The sequence below is a fragment of the Penaeus chinensis genome, chromosome 8 (assembly GCF_019202785.1).
Source record: "Penaeus chinensis breed Huanghai No. 1 chromosome 8, ASM1920278v2, whole genome shotgun sequence".
Lineage (NCBI taxonomy): Eukaryota > Metazoa > Arthropoda > Malacostraca > Decapoda > Penaeidae > Penaeus > Penaeus chinensis.
In genome coordinates, this window is record NC_061826.1 from 41586104 (window position 1) to 41603603 (window position 17500).

Genomic DNA, 17500 nt, shown 5'->3' on the forward strand with positions numbered 1-17500 from the left:
AGTGTTTTGTCAGCTCTAAAGAGTCAGAATGCAGCTAGTACCAATAGGTAAGCTTTTTCCTTGGTTTGGCCATTCTGTGTGGTCTTGGGAGAGGTCTTATCCTCCTGTACACTGCTACTTTTAAGTTTAAAGATCTTAAGTTATTCATTTTATTTTTTCTTGGTATTCCAGGTGCATTGCCTTAAAAGATTGATGATTAGGACAATATTAACCCAATGGCGACGGGTCACGGCTATCGCCGTCATAACAATACGCCCGATTTGAGGTGTGCGGCTGTCCGCAGCGGCGCCGCGCCAAAACGCCCTGAGGCAATGATTCGGCTTGATGTACCGAATTCACGCGCTCAGAGTCGGCGCGCTGCCGCCGTTCGCCAGAGCGTAGAGTTTTTTTTAATTTTCTATACCCGACGCCATTGGGTTAAAAAAAAAGAGAAATATTCAGATATTCATTAGTGTTTGTGACATGTAATGTAACTGGAACTATTCACAGTTCTGTGACCAAGATCTTTGGTTTAAGAACAGGTAGCTGCTGTTTTCTGAATGTGCTAAGTCTAATTGATTATTCTTTTTTTCCAAATTATTTTTTGTACCCCCCCTTTTTTTTAGAATGCACTCAGGCCTGATCTTTTCTTTCATTATTTACTTTTTTCTTTTAGATAGTTTTTTCCAGTTGCTCTTTCATAAAATGGGGCAAGATAAAAAAATGAAATCTTTCATAACTCTTTATTTTTCAGAAGCAGTGATGAATCAGGAAGAGGGCAGGTGCCGCAGTCCCCTCGAAGAAGAGACCCCAGAGAGATGCCAAGAGAACTGTCTCAAGACATGTCCCGAGATCCCAGGGAAGTTTCACGGGACTTCAGGGACATTAGTGAGCAGCGTGACCTGCCCAGAAGTCAGTCCCATGGGTCTCGTGACCCTCGGTCCGACTCACAGAGACTGGACTCGGATTATTCCCAGAGTCCGTGGGTGAGAGATCAGCAGTCCATGGGGGGTCGCTGGGATTCCCAGAGGGATTTGGATTCCCAGAAAGAGGGGAGAGGTCTGCGAGGATCATTCTCTGAGTCAAGAGATTCGGGCGACCTTGACCAGAGGCAGAGGACAGGGGATGTTGACCTCCGAGTACTGCCAGGGATTGAGGACAGCAGACCCCAAGGCCAGGAGGTTAAGGGGTTGACACAGGACACAGACATGAGAATCTCTAGTGAGCCATCGATATACGATGTGGATTTAAGGCAGCTCAATCCGCCTGGCACTTTCAAAGACAATGATGAGGACCCTAACTCCCTTCCCTTTAAGGTTCCTGTTCACACGCCAGCCAAAGAAATTGTTGCTTCCATATCTTCCCATTCACCCATGTATTATCAGTTGGTGAAGGTGTGCATTCCAAAACCAAACTTTTCACATCTTAAAATAAACAAAGATGACCCAAAGATACTTGAGGACCCAAGGCTAAGGAAGATGCTGCGGCGCAATTCCACAGAAGATTCCTCCAAAGGAAGTCCGAGAACGCCATCTAGATATGAGTTTGACGGTCCAATGAGTCCTCCGCCATATGTTGCTCCCAGCAAGAGTGAGCCCAAACCCACTGAAACGGAGTCTAGAGATCCAAGGAAGCCTGGTTCAAGGGACCCAAGGGCTGAGCCACGTGGGGATCCTCGCTCTGAGCCGCGTGCAGAACCCAGAGGAGATCCTAGAGTGGGCACTCGGAGTGACCCACGGATGGGGAGTAGGGGAGACCCTAGAACAGAGTCTCGAGATCCCAGAAGTGAGCCGATGGGTGACATGCGCAATCAGGACCCAAGAATGTTTGGTGGCGGTAATGGGGGTGGTATGATGGATGGAGGAGGAATGCCTTTCAACAATATGGGTCCAGGGCCCATGGGAGGAATGATACCACCACGTAATGTGGATCCCAGGGGACGGCCAGGCCTACTGGGTCCTGCGCCTATGGCCTTCCCAAGCAATGTTCCTCCTGGCATGGGGCCCAGGATGCCCCCATACATGATGGGGCAGATGGGACCAGGACCTAATGGTGGGTTCTATCCAGATGAAGGCAATGACATGATGGGGGGAGGGGGGTATCCCCAGGGAGGGCCTGGATGGGGGGGTCGAATGATGTCAAATGACCCCAGGTTAAAGAGAGACATGAGTGATGGAGGCAGGTCGTACACACCACCTCCTGTGTCCTAGTTATGAGCCCAGCAAGGATACTCGTTAAGCTGTGATGTTTGCCATGTTGGCATTTTAGAATGTAGCTGTTAAGTTATTTCATCTGCTATAGTTAGCAGGCCAGTGATTAAGTGGGTATTACTTAAAAAGTTGGCCTAATAATTAGGCTTCAAACTTGTAGAATCAATATTTGATCCCATGTCTGTGTGTTCAAGTAGTGTGCTGTTTAGCACATCAGTGGTGATCATGAATGTGTGAGTGTTTGTTGAGTCATTTGTGTAACTTTTCCTATGTTGTATGTGAAATAATTCAAGATCAAAACTCAAATGGACAAAAACTTGCTCATCATAACTTTTATGGATTGTAAGTTGTGTGTAATTTTGTTTTCAGATGGATGATATGTTTGCCTATTCTGTGTTTTCTGTTCCTTAGTCTTCCTCCATGTGCAGCTCTGTGGTGTGCGAGGGTCATGCCGATGTGGAATTTTAAGGTAGACTGGTGTATAAAATGTGATCAAGAGGTTAATCTTGTTTGTAAATATCTTTTCTCTTTTGTCACACCAGGCTGGAAATTCCTCATCTTGATGTACCAAACTGTATATCTGTATCTGTTTTATCTGTTCTCCATTAACTCAGAAATTAAGGAATGACTTATTTCTTGGTAATTGTGACCAGTCCTATATATATGTATTTGTATATATAGTTGGGTAATTTATTGCATTCTTATTGTTAATTATTTCAGTACAAAGGGATTGAGTCCCCTCTTACCTTTAGAGAACTGTAAGTACCAAGTTTTAATCTGAATTATAAGATAAGATTTCTCGCGTGCTGCAGTGGTGAAGGCGAGTCTGTAATGCCCCAGTAGCTGTTACTTTTTCAGCTTCAGTAGTGGATCACACATTGCTCTGCCTTTTCTTAACATGTACATTTTATTTGGTAACTTTGAAAGGCTGTTGACACTATGTTGGGCACTGCCTGTATGTGATGAAAACTGCCTACTCTTCAGTGCACAAATCTGTTAAGTTTTTGCAATACCATGGATATTAGGGTGGGAAAACTTGCAATATAGTTACTTATGAGGCAGAAATGTTTGGTAGAAAGTGAAACCTATAAAAGATCTATAGGGTTTGTATATGACACTGATATTAAAAATCAGGTGATTAATATAAGCCATAATATAATTTACTAAGTTAATTGAAAAAAATATTGATTGGTCATTTTACATTTTTCTTTTTTCTTGCATACTTCTCATGTTTTAGCATTGATTGACAACTTGTTATGAAAGTAATTTACTAGATAATGAAAATTTTGATTAATTTTTGCAAGTTCAGTTGAATATTTAATTATGTGTGTCAGAGAAGATTCTTCCATAACAAGGCCAGTGGCTATTACAGTCTTGCTTATTACTATACATCTGGTTGTCAGTAATTCAGTATGCAGCCTACCACATTCATATACTTCTTGTACATGACATGCAAACATTTTAGAGACAATAATATATAGGTGAGGCAGAGCTACACATTCAGTGGCACAACATACAAATAGATAATACACAATGTACAAAAACAGAGTAATGGACACACATGTATGTGACGACCCACAAAACAAAAGAGGCATTTCTCTTTGTGATACTTTCCACTTCCAGATGTAATGGTAATGCAGAGGCTTGTCTAGATCAATTAATTTTGCAATGCCTCAGTGTGGTGTAGGTTACAATTTTTTTTTTCTGTAAGGATATATCGCCAATTGATAATTATTACGGCTTTTATTACCTTTTTTTTATATAATGAAGACATGACACATCTTGGAGAACAAACAGATTAATATTAAAGGTTAGAACTTGCCACTCCTTTCCTTTCACTTGGTCCTTTTCTCCTCTGTTTTATTCTTTTTGAACTTGCTCCCTTATCCCCCCCCCCTCTCTTCTCCCTAGTCCCTTTGAGTCCCACTGACTCTTCATTGTACCAGATAAGATTAAACAACAGAGACCTTTGCTATTTATTTGCAACTATTCTAGTAAAATTGGATGGACAGTTCTTAATTTGTGTTTTTCTTTTTCCTGTATACTTAACCATTTGCAGTTGCAGAAGGTTTAACCCTTACAACATCATCTTGCTATGTAATGAGATGTGAATTTATTGCTACATAACAAGATGTGATTCTATCAAGCATTATGTATGGAATTACACCTCATGGCAATTTCCTGTGCATTGAATTAAAAGATGGGTAATGGTACAAAGGACTGAAACTTGTTAATAGAGTGATTACAGTATAGAGAATGCGTGTGAGGGAGGCTTAACCCTTGACATTAGACTGATAAAAAGGCAGATTTCTTTATTTTTTCCATACCTGTGAGATCTATTTGATTTTTTTTTTTTGTTTATGATTTATTATTGGCAGTTTAATAAGTAATGGTTTTTGAATTGTGCATAGAAAAACCCTCCCTCAAAAGAGGTATTGGAAATAAAGTAAAAAGAATCCAACTTTTCTGTCATGTTTTTTTTTTTTTTTTTCTGCTGCCAGCTTTACTAGAGTTTTGATTACTTTAGCTTATCATTCAATAAATGGCTTCAAGATGGTAAAAAGCTGCAATCCTAACTATATTATGGCAAAAATAATATGGAGCAGTGACTGTTACTATTATATTTATACATTTAACAGGTTTTTGCCATTCAGCAAGGTTTCATAAATTTGACCATCTATTGAAGTGTTAGATTTTTTTTTTTTTTTTTTTTCCATTCCATTTGGGCTATTTATTATATCATACTGTGCTTACTACACCTTGATAATGATTTTAACAGTATTACATTCCTGTTTTCAAGTAACTGTTTCCCTTCAGCAAGTACTACTTAATAAACATTTATACCATTCAAATTCTTGGAACCATGAAAAGGAAAAATGACAACCTGGAATAAAATAACAATCTGATTGAAGTTTTTGTTTTTGCTGAATACCAAACAAATTTTCACGATTTTTAGAGCAAAGCTTGTGGTAGAGTTGCTTAAAAAAGTTCCTTAACATTACCCTTCTGTGTGTTATTAACTCCCTTATTTATATGATGTTGCTTGCCTTCATGATATTTGGCATACTTACCTACCCCTTGTACATGTGACTGCAGTGTTTATTTAATCAGATGATTAAATTACTACTGTGATAGTGCCAGATTTTGACAAAGTAACATAGATATGATAAATTCTTTGGGTAACTGTAGTGGCAATGTAAAGATTAATATATGCTCCCCCTCCTAAGAAGAAAAGTTTGTTTATGAAACCAAAGATAAATTAGTAACTCCCATGAAAATATATATTGTTCTTCTATCATGGAAGGCATGAGAGAGGTAAGCATGCTATTCATGTAAATAGTTTTCATTACAGAAGAAAGTGACCATCTTGTTTATGCAACTAGAGGTATGGTGAGTTCTGGAAGACAATTTCATTACTACAGTGCTGTTATGGAAAATTCTTGGAAGATACTGTTCTAAAATAAAGGCCAGAAGGTATGTGATATCTTGTAAGAAATAAATGTCATACTTTGTAAAATATCTTGTTATATAACTTTGGCATTATATGATTCATGTTTCAGATTTTAACTTAAAACTTAAATATTTATGAGTATTTAGAACAATGCACAAAAATAGTATGGAGATCTTTCCTTACTAACCCTCCGCACAGAATCTTAACACAATTTGAATATATGTTAACAGGAATAAAGAAGTCAAAATTTAAATTTACCTTAAACTTATAAGCATTATTTTTACTGTCTACACTTTGAATAAGTATTCTTGAATATACTCTAACTACCAATCTCTGTGTTTTTGTGTGGGTGTCACCTTGTGAATGTGTGGATTGTGTGTGTAGACTACATCAGAGTCTGGTGATGTAGAACAGATATATATTTAGTCTTAAGTGTTCAATTTCATCACAATATTTTCGATGTCTATAGCAATGCTTACAGAAATCTGTATTCCTCATTTTGCTTTTGTTTTCTTTTACATTAACTCTCAAGGTTTACTGTTACTTATACTTTTCATAAATTATAGGTCTCATTTCCGCCGTCAAAAACTCACGTGCTATACTTTCCTGTGACTCCGCCCCTATTTATGGGGGGAAGTCATATATAAACTCCTGTTCCTGGGAAGCTCAAATTGGATGCTGCACTGTATGATGTATTATTAAGGAATGATGAGAATATTGCACCTAGTGCTAGACTAAATGTATTTGCGGTGTGTGTGTGTGTGTGTGTGTGTTTGTGTGTGTGTGTGTGTGTGTTTGTGTGTGTGTGTGTGTGTTTGTGTGTGTGTGTGTGTGTGTGTGTGTGTGTGTGTGTGTGTGTGTGTGTGTGTGTGTGTGTGTGTGTGTGTGTGTGTGTGTGTGTGTGTGTGTGTGTGTGTGTGTGTTTGTTTGTTTAATGTACATATGCATGTTTTCTTTTCTATTTCCATTTATTATGGGATATATAATGTGATATAATATAAAATATTCTACATGTATGACCATAATGTGATCCTAAGAAATATCTCAATACTTAGGCAATATGGGAAAACATGTGAACAGTTCACTAGATCGTCATACTAGATCGTCATGCTCTAGCAAGAAAATATTGATCTTGAAAATCTACACAAATCTACGCTTTCCATTAACACGTTTCAATGTCATGCACAGGTAACAATATTCATTACTTTTTTTTATTATATAATTTATGGTTTAGCCTTTGGCATATTTAGGCTTCCAAAAATGTTCCGTGATGAATGAGATATGGGAAGTATCACGGCCAGGTTCGTGTTTCGTTTGAATGGTCAAAAGAATATTAGGGAAATTTATATCATGTTCTACATAATCAGTTTACTTCATGTGTACGTATAATTGAATATGAAGGCGCAAACTCATGCATCCTTTTAAATGTAATTAATATCAAATAATAAAAAGTGACATATTCTAAATATTTAAAGGAGTGTGACGTCCGAAACCGATGTCGATAGACGAAGGAAAAAATATGGAAGCGCTTAGGGCCCGCGTTGACCTTAGATGTCTAGCACATTTATTTTGCCTTTAACCATTAACCATTAGGGCCCGCGCTTGTATACACAGCTATATCCTAATGTAAGATCAGTAAAACAGTGGTTGATAATTTAATATAATCAAAAAATAAAATCAGATTCGTCAACTTCTGCACGATTCTTAGGAATAGGGGTGGAGTCGAGCCTTTGGCACAGCGTAGACCATTGGCAACATTGCTGTCACGACCGGCCCAGGGAATGTCGCGAATTAAATTAGCGACAGTTTCTAGTGTCGCAAGACAGTTTTTTTTGTCAGCGGAATTAAGGCCTTATCATTCTTTCATTTATTTTACAGGTTTTCTTTCATTACAGAGAAAATTAACTCAATGCAGGAAAATGTAGTGTTCACTGATTTCATCTTTACTTGTCTTGGGATTTTTATTTTCTGTTGTTGTATTTCCTATTACCATAGAAGCTGTTGTTATTATTATTATTATTATTATTATTATTATCATTATCATTATCATTATCATTATCATTATCATTATCATTATCATTATCATTATCATTATCATTATCATTATCATTATCATTATCATTATCATTATCATTATCATTATCATTATCATTATCATTATCATTATCATTATCATTATCATGATGATAATAACAATATTAAACAAAAGAAAATATTTCTGAAAGTCAAGGAAAGTGGTAAACAAGTGTTATAGGTATTTGTGAAACCATCTGTGTGTATAGACAATTGGTGAACTAAACTCAGTGGGCGTGAAATGTATTTACAGTCAGAAAAAAAAACTATCGTTACCCTTTGCAGAAATGGAATCAAGGTGGTAAAAGGCTGTTATATATCAATATCTGCAAACCTAAATATATGATGGCAAAAAACGAATATTATGTATGGCACTGACAGAGGGTACGTTTCCGTTGAAGTTTATATTTCTAGCAATTGTTTAGAACCAAGGAAGAGATGGATATATGTTGAAGTTGTATGGAGACTCTCCACTAGTTTATTTCTATGAATGTTTACACATATTCCCTAAGTTCTCCGTTTTCTATGATTTCATGCATATCCCTCCTAGAATCTGAGAGGCAAGTCGAATTCAGTGTTCAGTCACATTCTTTATATAAAGGAAACATTTAGTGTAGATATCCGGGTGAAGCTAGAACTTCGCAAATCGCAATCGCGTCGTGTAGTTATCACACAGCTTTTCTCAAACTGATTATATTTATTATTATGATAAAGTCTGGTATTCATCATTTCATTTTTTTTATCATTTATCAATATTGCTTTATGTGACGAATATGCGGTCATGTCTTCCAATGTTATTTTCGATGTTTATTTCTGTGCAACCCTCTCGGAGTATAGGGAAGTTCAACTGTTTACATACATTTCTTTATAATGTAATATGTTTCTTCTTCAATATTAGTGTATTGATTAAAAGGGAAAAAAATATGGATATATAATTTCAACCATTTGTATTCCCCCCCACCCCTCTGTCGTCGCCATATTTTGCCCTTCATCGCTGCGCAGTCGTACCCTTGCGTGCAATGTATTTTCCATGACACCAGATCGACTGCGGGGACTTTCCCTGGGCATTCTGTTTCCGCAGCTGCCCAAACACGTTCTATGGGGTTTAAATCTGGTGATTTAGGCGGACGTTGCAACACCATAATCAGGGGGTGAATCAATTGCCAGTCCATTTGCAGCATTTATATCCCCATTTGAAGCATTTCAAACCCGCTCCCGATTTATACAAACCACGGACATCAGAGGTCATTAAGTTCTATATTTCGCTCTACGTGATACCCATGTATACTAATAACAGTTTAATCATTTGATTCAATAGAGATAATTGCAATTATAAATACGCAGACATGGTTACCGAAACGCACGCATCAAATATCTGGTTCATTGGTCTCGATCCTCAAATATTTAAAAAGATCGTCATATGGGAACACCAGCCATGGGAGGGACCAACAAAATGTCCGCCCACAACACACAATTACGCTCAGTTTCTCACTGACCAAAAGTAAAGGTAACTATAGTTTTTTTTCTGACTACATGCCATCCCCAGCAGCATCGGCTCAACATAAAAAAAACTTTTTCCTGCTGTTGCCATGGTAACAAACACTTGCTGGTAATTTCTGGCTGACCCCAATGACCTTTTGAAGAGAAGGTCATTGTGGCCGGAGTTCCTGTAGTTTATAAGGAAAGGTGAATGTACTATACTGTACTATGGGATTGATAATAACTACGAATTATTCTTTGATAACGCTACATTACTGTTCGTAGTAGCGTTATCAATTACAGCATGAAATTTGGCAGTAATGGAGTCAGGGTTGAAATGAAGGCTGCCTCAATGAAGTTTGGTGTAACACACCTCGCCATGACTTTTTTTTTTTTTTTTTTAACTCTGTTCTACAAGGTGGTGTATGTTATTTCTTGTACAACTTTTTGGTTGTTAAGCAATATTTTGTTTCATTTGTTTTAGGTTAAATCAGGCGCATATTTACTCGCCTTGCTCCGTACGCCTGCCATCGGCCGGCTGTTTGGGTAGTGGTTGGGAAGGAGGGAGGAGAGAAAGGGCGACGGTAACCGCTCAAACACGCACACGCACACGCACACGCACACGCACACGCACACGCACACGCACACGCACACGCACACGCACACGCACACGCACACGCACGCACACGCACGCACGCAGGCACGCATGCACACACACACACGCACACGCACACGCACACGCACACGCACACGCACACGCGCACACACACACACACACACACACACACACACACACACACACACACACACACACACACACACACACACACACACACACACACACACACTAGGGTGTTTCAATAAATCCGACTTTTTCAGAATCATTCAGCAAGTTGCTAAACAGGCGCCTACTATGCTTAAATGACGACATGTAAAATTTTAGAGAAATCAAAAAATATCTACTATTCGCAATTTTTGATTAAAGTATGATACCATTTCCGGCGCTGGGATGAGGTGCGGCGGCCTCAGCTGTGACCCGCATGACCCACGGAAGGGCATTTCGGTTCATCCGACATTATGGCAGAATCAAACATAGGGTAACTAAGGTCATTGCGAATGATTCCTGGGGACTTCCGTAAAGATTCCCAGTCACTATGCATTTCCATATAAACTTGTGCTACCTTCATAATGCACATTACTCGCTCGCCTATATTGTGGTGACGATCTCGTCAGTGGCAATATGGTGGTTTGCGCTTTGCCGATACACGTATACTGTAAGAGTTTGGTACCATTGATGTTTTGCCACCTAGACCACTGACGAAGAGTGACATTCTTGCTCGATACTGTGACTTAGAAAGACATGGTAACCAGACACTAAAAGGATGCTCAAAAGATAGCTTGCCATGCAATAATTTGGCTATTACGGAATCTCAGATTTTATCCAAGTTGCAGGCGGAAATTGCTGTGCTGTATAGCAAATTCGGCATTAAGACAATATCACCTTGGTATATGAAAGAAAAAAATAAAGAAAGAGTACTACGACTCCATCAGAAATGTAACACTGAAGACAAAATTCTCGAAAACTGTGATTGTGTCATTCAAGGCAAAGAAACAACCCCGAGAAATCCTCAAGGAAGATATAGATTGGTATGATGCAAAAGTACAAGGAAGCAATGGATCACTCGGAAGTGTTGATTATCAGGCGCAAAGACGGGAATTTAACAGACTGAAATGGAAACAGACCAACAATGCAGAAGTCCCATTTATATGCAGCACTGAAGATATTGCAGAAATGTCTTTTGCCAGTTGGTGCTAGGTGGCTGAGATTTTTTTGTTCCCTCGTACACATCTGCCTGACCATTGACACCATATTGACCAAGCTGGAAGGAGTTTGTGATGGTGATTTGCCCAATAAATCCAAGATTGGAATAAAGAACAACACCATAAAGTGTCTGAAAGCACTGAAAAAAAAGTATTTTTGAGTTTGCAAAAGTTAATTTCATATGCTGGCGTTCTGCTGTGAACAGCAATGGAATGACTTTTCAGAACTGTTATTGAAACTTCAAGGGTGTATGCCAGGATTGGCTGTGAACTTGGCTTTCCTAGCAGCTACTTCTCGTCCATCAACAGACATCTGTATAATGCAGATGGTACACTTCTTCCCTTGGCTGTTGATCATGATTACGTCGATGAAGTTGCAAAGATCTTGAAAAGAGGAATTCGTGAAAATGGCCATACACACAAGCCCTATTCAAAAATAAGTTTGCATACTTGGCCTATGATATGCATGAAATCGATATGTGGAAACCCAAAAGTTCATTAATACCTGGCCATAATCAAAACTGTGAAAGACTGATTGGAGACATGAAAAAATGTGAAGACATAAACAGAATTGTTGTTGTAACAGAAACCAGAGAACGGCGTAGTCGGAGATATGGCAATGTAAACAAAGGAGTAGAATGAAAATTATATTGTATGCAATATATAATGTTCCATATAAAATCATTACTAGAATCCTTTCCTTTTATATCCTCTTGTTAAATAAAATATGTTACTTCAAATCGTTTAAGCGAAGTGAGAAGTCTGAGAGCCAAAGCATGCTTTCGGCGACCAAGCCCGATTCGGTGGGAGTGAACACAAAGTAAAGTCAAGCCTACTAATTGAAAAATTAGTCTTATGGCAATTACAGAACTTTATATAATATCAATTTATAATATAAATAATTTTGAAGCAAAAATATTAAAGAAAAGTATAATATTGAGGTATTTTAAAAATAAAATAGTTATACCGACAACCGAAAACAAGGTGTTATTTGGCGATCGAAGCGGTGTCTAAATCATAATTTTATCAAAACTTTCTATTGAAAACAGAGTATGCGAGATATTATTTGATTTTAATAAAAAATACATTTCCAAACTCAGAAAATTCATAGGCGCCTATTTCTTAACTTGCCCCCGGGATTCGAGCAAATTTTAGAAAATCGACAATTATTGAAACACCCTAACACACACACACACACACACACACACACACACACACACACACACACACACACACACACACACACACACACACACACACACACACAAAGAGAAAGAAAGAGAGTTACTTGCATAAAAAATGGATATCACCCATTAGTGAACTATATAATTTAAATTGAAAATTATAAATCCACGACATTGTAATAAGTACTCCGTATCAATGGTATTGAGGGAAAGGTAATTTTGACTACTTAAATTTTCACAGTAAATAAGTTTACATCATTTCTCCCCTTTGTAGAATATCAAAAGTGAAAGAAAATAAAATCTAATTTAAAGTTTAGAAATACAATTTGAAATTTCATGTGATTAAAATTATTTTTTATTCAAGTAAAGAAAATAATCCACTTGTTTTTCAAAGCCTGTTCTCCACCAGAACAAGAGAGTAGTCCACTGATATGATGAAAGCCAAAATTATGATATATTAGTGCACAGGGACTATTATAACCTGGACTTTGACGTTGAGAATATTTGATTAAAGACAAAAAAAAGGCATGTATGGTGTAATGTGGTACGTAGGTTTTTATTGAGCAGGTGTTGAAGGTTAACTGATTTAATTATTGTAGTACTATGCAGTGCAAAACATTTTAAAAGTATTACATCTGTTCTTGAACTTTTTATTAATGATACTTGTTGAGAACTTGGGATGGACATTGGACGGTTTGCTTAATTTGTACAAACACGTCTTCAGAGGCTTTTCAATATTTCATATTTCAAATGTTCTTGTCCATGTATCAAATGGGGTAAGTATTTATTACCTTGTAATAAGTACTACTGTAGCGTCGTCGTCTGGTCGTCTGTACCCGATGCGCTATTAATATAATAGTCTACGTTAAAACTGGAAGGTAGCTCTGGCCGCTCGATTTCATCTCCGTTTTCGATTAATTATCATCAAATATATTTATTAATACTATTCTCACATTAGATCAACCATCAATTTACAATTTTCATTCATTTTATTTTTATTATTCAATTTTATACGTGTTCGTATATCTGCCCATGCTCATTATACAGGTTCATATGTTCATGTGTATATACCTTATTCCATTTGTAAATATAATTATATGCTTTGTTGGTTATTATCTCTATGAGATAATAACCAACTATGACTGGCCGGACTGCAGCATAGGATTATCTTACTTAATTACTGGTTAACGATTTATTAAATAATCGTAAGTTACAAAAAAATATAAATGCTCTTTTGCTGTTATTTCGTACTTGCGCCAACCCCACCACAGGGAAAATACTTAGCTATTGACTATTTTAACGAAATCCGGGGGGGGGGGGGGGGGGGGGGTCAACAAGAGCCAGTCGTGAGCCGAGCGTGAACTGCCGCGCCCTTGGAAATCACTGCAAGGGGCAAGACCTAGAACTGATTGGCTGGGGGCTACACGCCCGTTAACCTGATTGGTCTATACGTAATTCGGGGATATATCTTCTAGAAATAAAATTAATTGGCATAGAGTACTGAAAAGTAATGCAGAAAAATGTGGCAATAAAAAGCATCTTACAAACATCTAGGAAAATGGATAAAAAACATTACTATAGTGAAAAATATAAACTGTATACCAGAAAATAAAATAGTGTATGCTTAAAATAAAAAGAAAATGTAATGTAATTCTTAACAGAGAACGGACGTTAGCCATTTTAGGCGATATTCGTATACGTGCATACAAGTAGATATATTCGTGTATTTATAAATTATAAGCCAGGTGGACCTCAGGGTACACTACAACAACATATATGGCTTCCAGGATAAATAAAGCTTTAGTAAACCCACTACAGAAAAAAAAAAAAAAAAATGCAGGAGGTGAATAACCAATACTATGGGATTAATTATAATCATGAGATGTTTTTTTTTTTTAGAACATCGTTCTTCATGCGCTGTAAAGTTTAGATTAAGTTTAGGTTAAGTTAGAAAAATCGTGTTTTTAATAGTTTGTAATCAGAACTGTGTTAAAATGAACAATAAATTCCAATAAAATTCCAAATTCCTGAATGAAAATCATGAAAACTGTATTTTATTTGATTTTATTCAAAGGAGAGTAAGACCGTGTATTCAGACAGTTAACATGGTTATTTAAGCCACTGTGCTGGGATGGTATGTTACTTGGTCCATGTTCACTGATTTTAGTTTATTAATTGCACTGACACGTAGATGACTCCACAAACGCCTAGTCACCAAGGAGTCCTACCTCTCTCACATGTTTACCCTTTTTCTTGATTTTCATATTATTTTTTATTTTTCTTTGCAATTAGTATTTTAATGATATAATGATCATGTCAATAATATTTATTTTTCATTGAAATTAGTATTTTGATATTATGATAATCATGTCAATAATAATGATAACAGTATCGATATTAGAAAAACATACTTTTGCAGATAATTTAAGGAATACAGAAATCATATGAGGCAATATGAGAGCTCCTTGTTGGCTGAACACTTGTGGCCCATCAATGTACAACAAGCTTCACAATAAAACTACAGTACATACAACTGTGGCCAATGGGATTAACTTTCAGTGTTTATTAATTAACTTCGGGTGGGCATGTATACATGCTATATCCATTGTGATTTTAGTTTTTTATTTGTTCTAAAAGGCAAATAATCGTAAGTTACAAAATATTATATATATTTCACTCGTGCCACAAGAAAATGCTCTTTTGCCATTTTTTTTTTTTTATGCATCACTAACTAAAAATTCTTTGAAAATGTGAAAACCTAGGCATTTGTCTAATATGGTGCTGCATCGTGATTGTCATGGAGTCTTTATGCTCCAGTGTGTATATTTTGGCAAGATAGAGCCTGGACTAGTTCATTATTTAATGATTAATAGTTAAAACAAATATATATCCTAAATATCAAGGTTATATAGCACTATAGTAAAGAATAGTAACGAAAAAGCTCCGGAATGTGTTAATGCTTAGGGAAAAGTTAGAGGTTAACTTGTACTACAGGGTAATATGGTAATGAAATGGTAAAGAGGGTGAGTTCATGAGATATAGTATGATATAAAAGTTGTTAGAAGGGGGGGGGGGGGGAGTTAAATGGGTAGAACAATTAGATTAATTGGAAGATATTTATGCGTCTGAGGAAGGAGAATAAGTTGTCCAAGGAAAAGGTAGGGGATTCTGAGTGGATGTTCAATACGTTGGGGGGGTGGGGGGGAGGATAAATGAGGGAAAGCAGAGGTACGGGTGGGGACAGGATTGTAGGATGTGTGGGACTGAAAGAGGAACATTCCAAAAACCAAGTCTGGTGGAGCTTTATTGGTCTTTGCCAGAGTAATCATGTAAGTTTTCACCCATTGATGATGCATGATGAATTGTACTCATCATTATTAGATTCATACATGATTGTACCCATGCCCTTCACTAATGCTGGTTATTTTATACAAGTGTGTTTCATTCTTTATTTTTCTGTATCACTTTCGGATCCAATTATCACAATTACCAAATTCACCAAAGAGGTTTTTCATTCCCAGTGATCAAATTATGTTTTGCTTTAGAAAGAAAACAAAACAAAACAAAACAAAACAACAACAGGGGTGGGCAGCAATATTTCTCATGAATCACAAATCACGGGACAAAGACGCGATTTGTTTGTTACCTGTTGCATGTAGTTTTTAAGTTTTTGTTTGAGAAAAGTAGGAGTTTTGAGGACTGGTGGGCTTCATATGTCTCTAAAGACTTGCATCTATAAAAGGTATAGTTTCTTGGACCAAACGTACAGCCAGAAAAAAGTATCATTACCCCTTTCACAAACTAATATGAAAAATTGACAAAGTGGTGTGGAATAGTGAGGCAAGGTAGCGCCGTAATCCAGTGTTAACAGAAGTTGACCACAAGTAAAGGCAACGATAGTTTTTTTTCTGATTGTACTTCAAGATTCATTTCCCGTGGACACTTAAGTGCTACAGGTTGTTTTCCTATAGCAAGAGCAAGCCAAGAGGAGATGTTATTTCTGTACTTTCAGTTGAGTGTAGCTTCATTCCAGAATACACTCCCTGCCACTTGGTTGGCTGGCATGAAGGAAGAAATGGTATGGTGGAATTACCCTTCGTAGTGCTCAAAAGGCCATGCGTGTGCAAATATTGTTTGCTTTATATGAGTAAGAGCTGTCAACAGATTGCAGTGACCTAAATCAGACGTAAAGAGGAAAGGTATTATGTAAAAGTGAAGCTGAAAACCGTATGCGGATCTCCTAAAAATAAAAAAGATATATTAAATAAGTTAACTATGAATCCTGAGGGAATGAGATAATACACATAAGAACATCATGACTAAAACATGATTTTAAAAAAATAGTGACAGTGAATATCTCCTTAACACATAATGCGAGAACAGTCAATCACCAGTTATACATCAATAAAGGTGCAGTCCTCAACCCAATTATGGTTTTCTCATGCCATACTATACCAGACACTGGATATCGGGTGCAGACGTTTAACTCGAGTTAACTCTGACGTTTGTTAAACGTCCGAGGCACGTTTTTGCCACATTCTACAGCTTAGGCAGTGCCGTATACCTTTTTTCTCAATGAAAGCTAGTAGAAAATAACTTAAAGTCAACTTCCGAAAGCTTTCAGTGGTCACAAACTGCCAAACAAGCGAATGTATATTTTAACACAACACAGAGCAGGCTCGACCACTTATAGCATAAGCATACTGACCATATGAGCCCGGTGCTTTTTGACAGGAGATACTACTGTGTCAGTGGATTAAACAATGAGAAAAGGCATCAAATATGGTCAAAAGGAGACAGAAACCCTGACTGCTAAAGTTGATTCTGTACTGTCAATGCCAATATCTTTGGACATGACAAAAGCCATAGGAAAGACTTATTATGATTACCTAGTTGGCAAGGACAAGATTCAGCAACTCGTCTCTCTGTTTGAAGAGTTTAATAAGTTATGACAAAGGGCCAATACACCTAATCTTTGCTTTTGAAGGGCACAGAAAAAAAGGATCTGGAAAAATCTTGGAGGGTAACTAATATATCTTCTGGATTATGTCATGAAACCACTATTGCAATAATAGTGTGAGTGCGTGAGGAACATACAAAATTCATGTAATGAAACATGTTCAACAAAGAATACAATAAAGAAATTAATTTACACAAAGAAAAAAGACTGAACTACCTGCTTTGCAATGTTAGTACTTGGTGTATATGTAACTGCAACAAAAGGAAAGTAGAAGATGAGGAATACTGATGTGTGGAAATATAGGATTTATTTTTTATACAAAATATCACATACAAGAACTCAT

At 37.1% G+C, this 17500-nt stretch overlaps 2 protein-coding genes across 6 annotated transcripts in view; both read left to right on the top strand.

Annotated features, from left to right (window-relative positions):
- LOC125027952 (zinc finger CCCH domain-containing protein 4-like) overlaps window positions 1–4208 on the top strand; it is a 20879-nt gene extending 16671 nt beyond the window's left edge. For 4 of the 5 annotated variants that reach the window (XM_047617136.1, XM_047617133.1, XM_047617134.1 and 1 more), the window contains exons 10-11: window positions 1–47; window positions 734–4208. The exon at window positions 1–47 is cut by the window's left edge and continues 207 nt beyond it. In XM_047617136.1, coding sequence (XP_047473092.1) covers window positions 1–47; window positions 734–2189 — 1503 coding nt within the window. In that variant the 3' untranslated portion in view covers window positions 2190–4208. The remainder of the gene's footprint in view (window positions 48–733) is intronic. The other variant, XM_047617132.1, reaches the window with a different exon arrangement.
- A 12752-nt stretch (window positions 4209–16960) lies between these two features.
- The window catches only part of LOC125027896, a 15173-nt gene continuing 14633 nt past the window's right edge, over window positions 16961–17500 (top strand). The window contains exon 1 of the mRNA XM_047617026.1: window positions 16961–17124. Coding sequence (XP_047472982.1) covers window positions 16961–17124 — 164 coding nt within the window. The remainder of the gene's footprint in view (window positions 17125–17500) is intronic.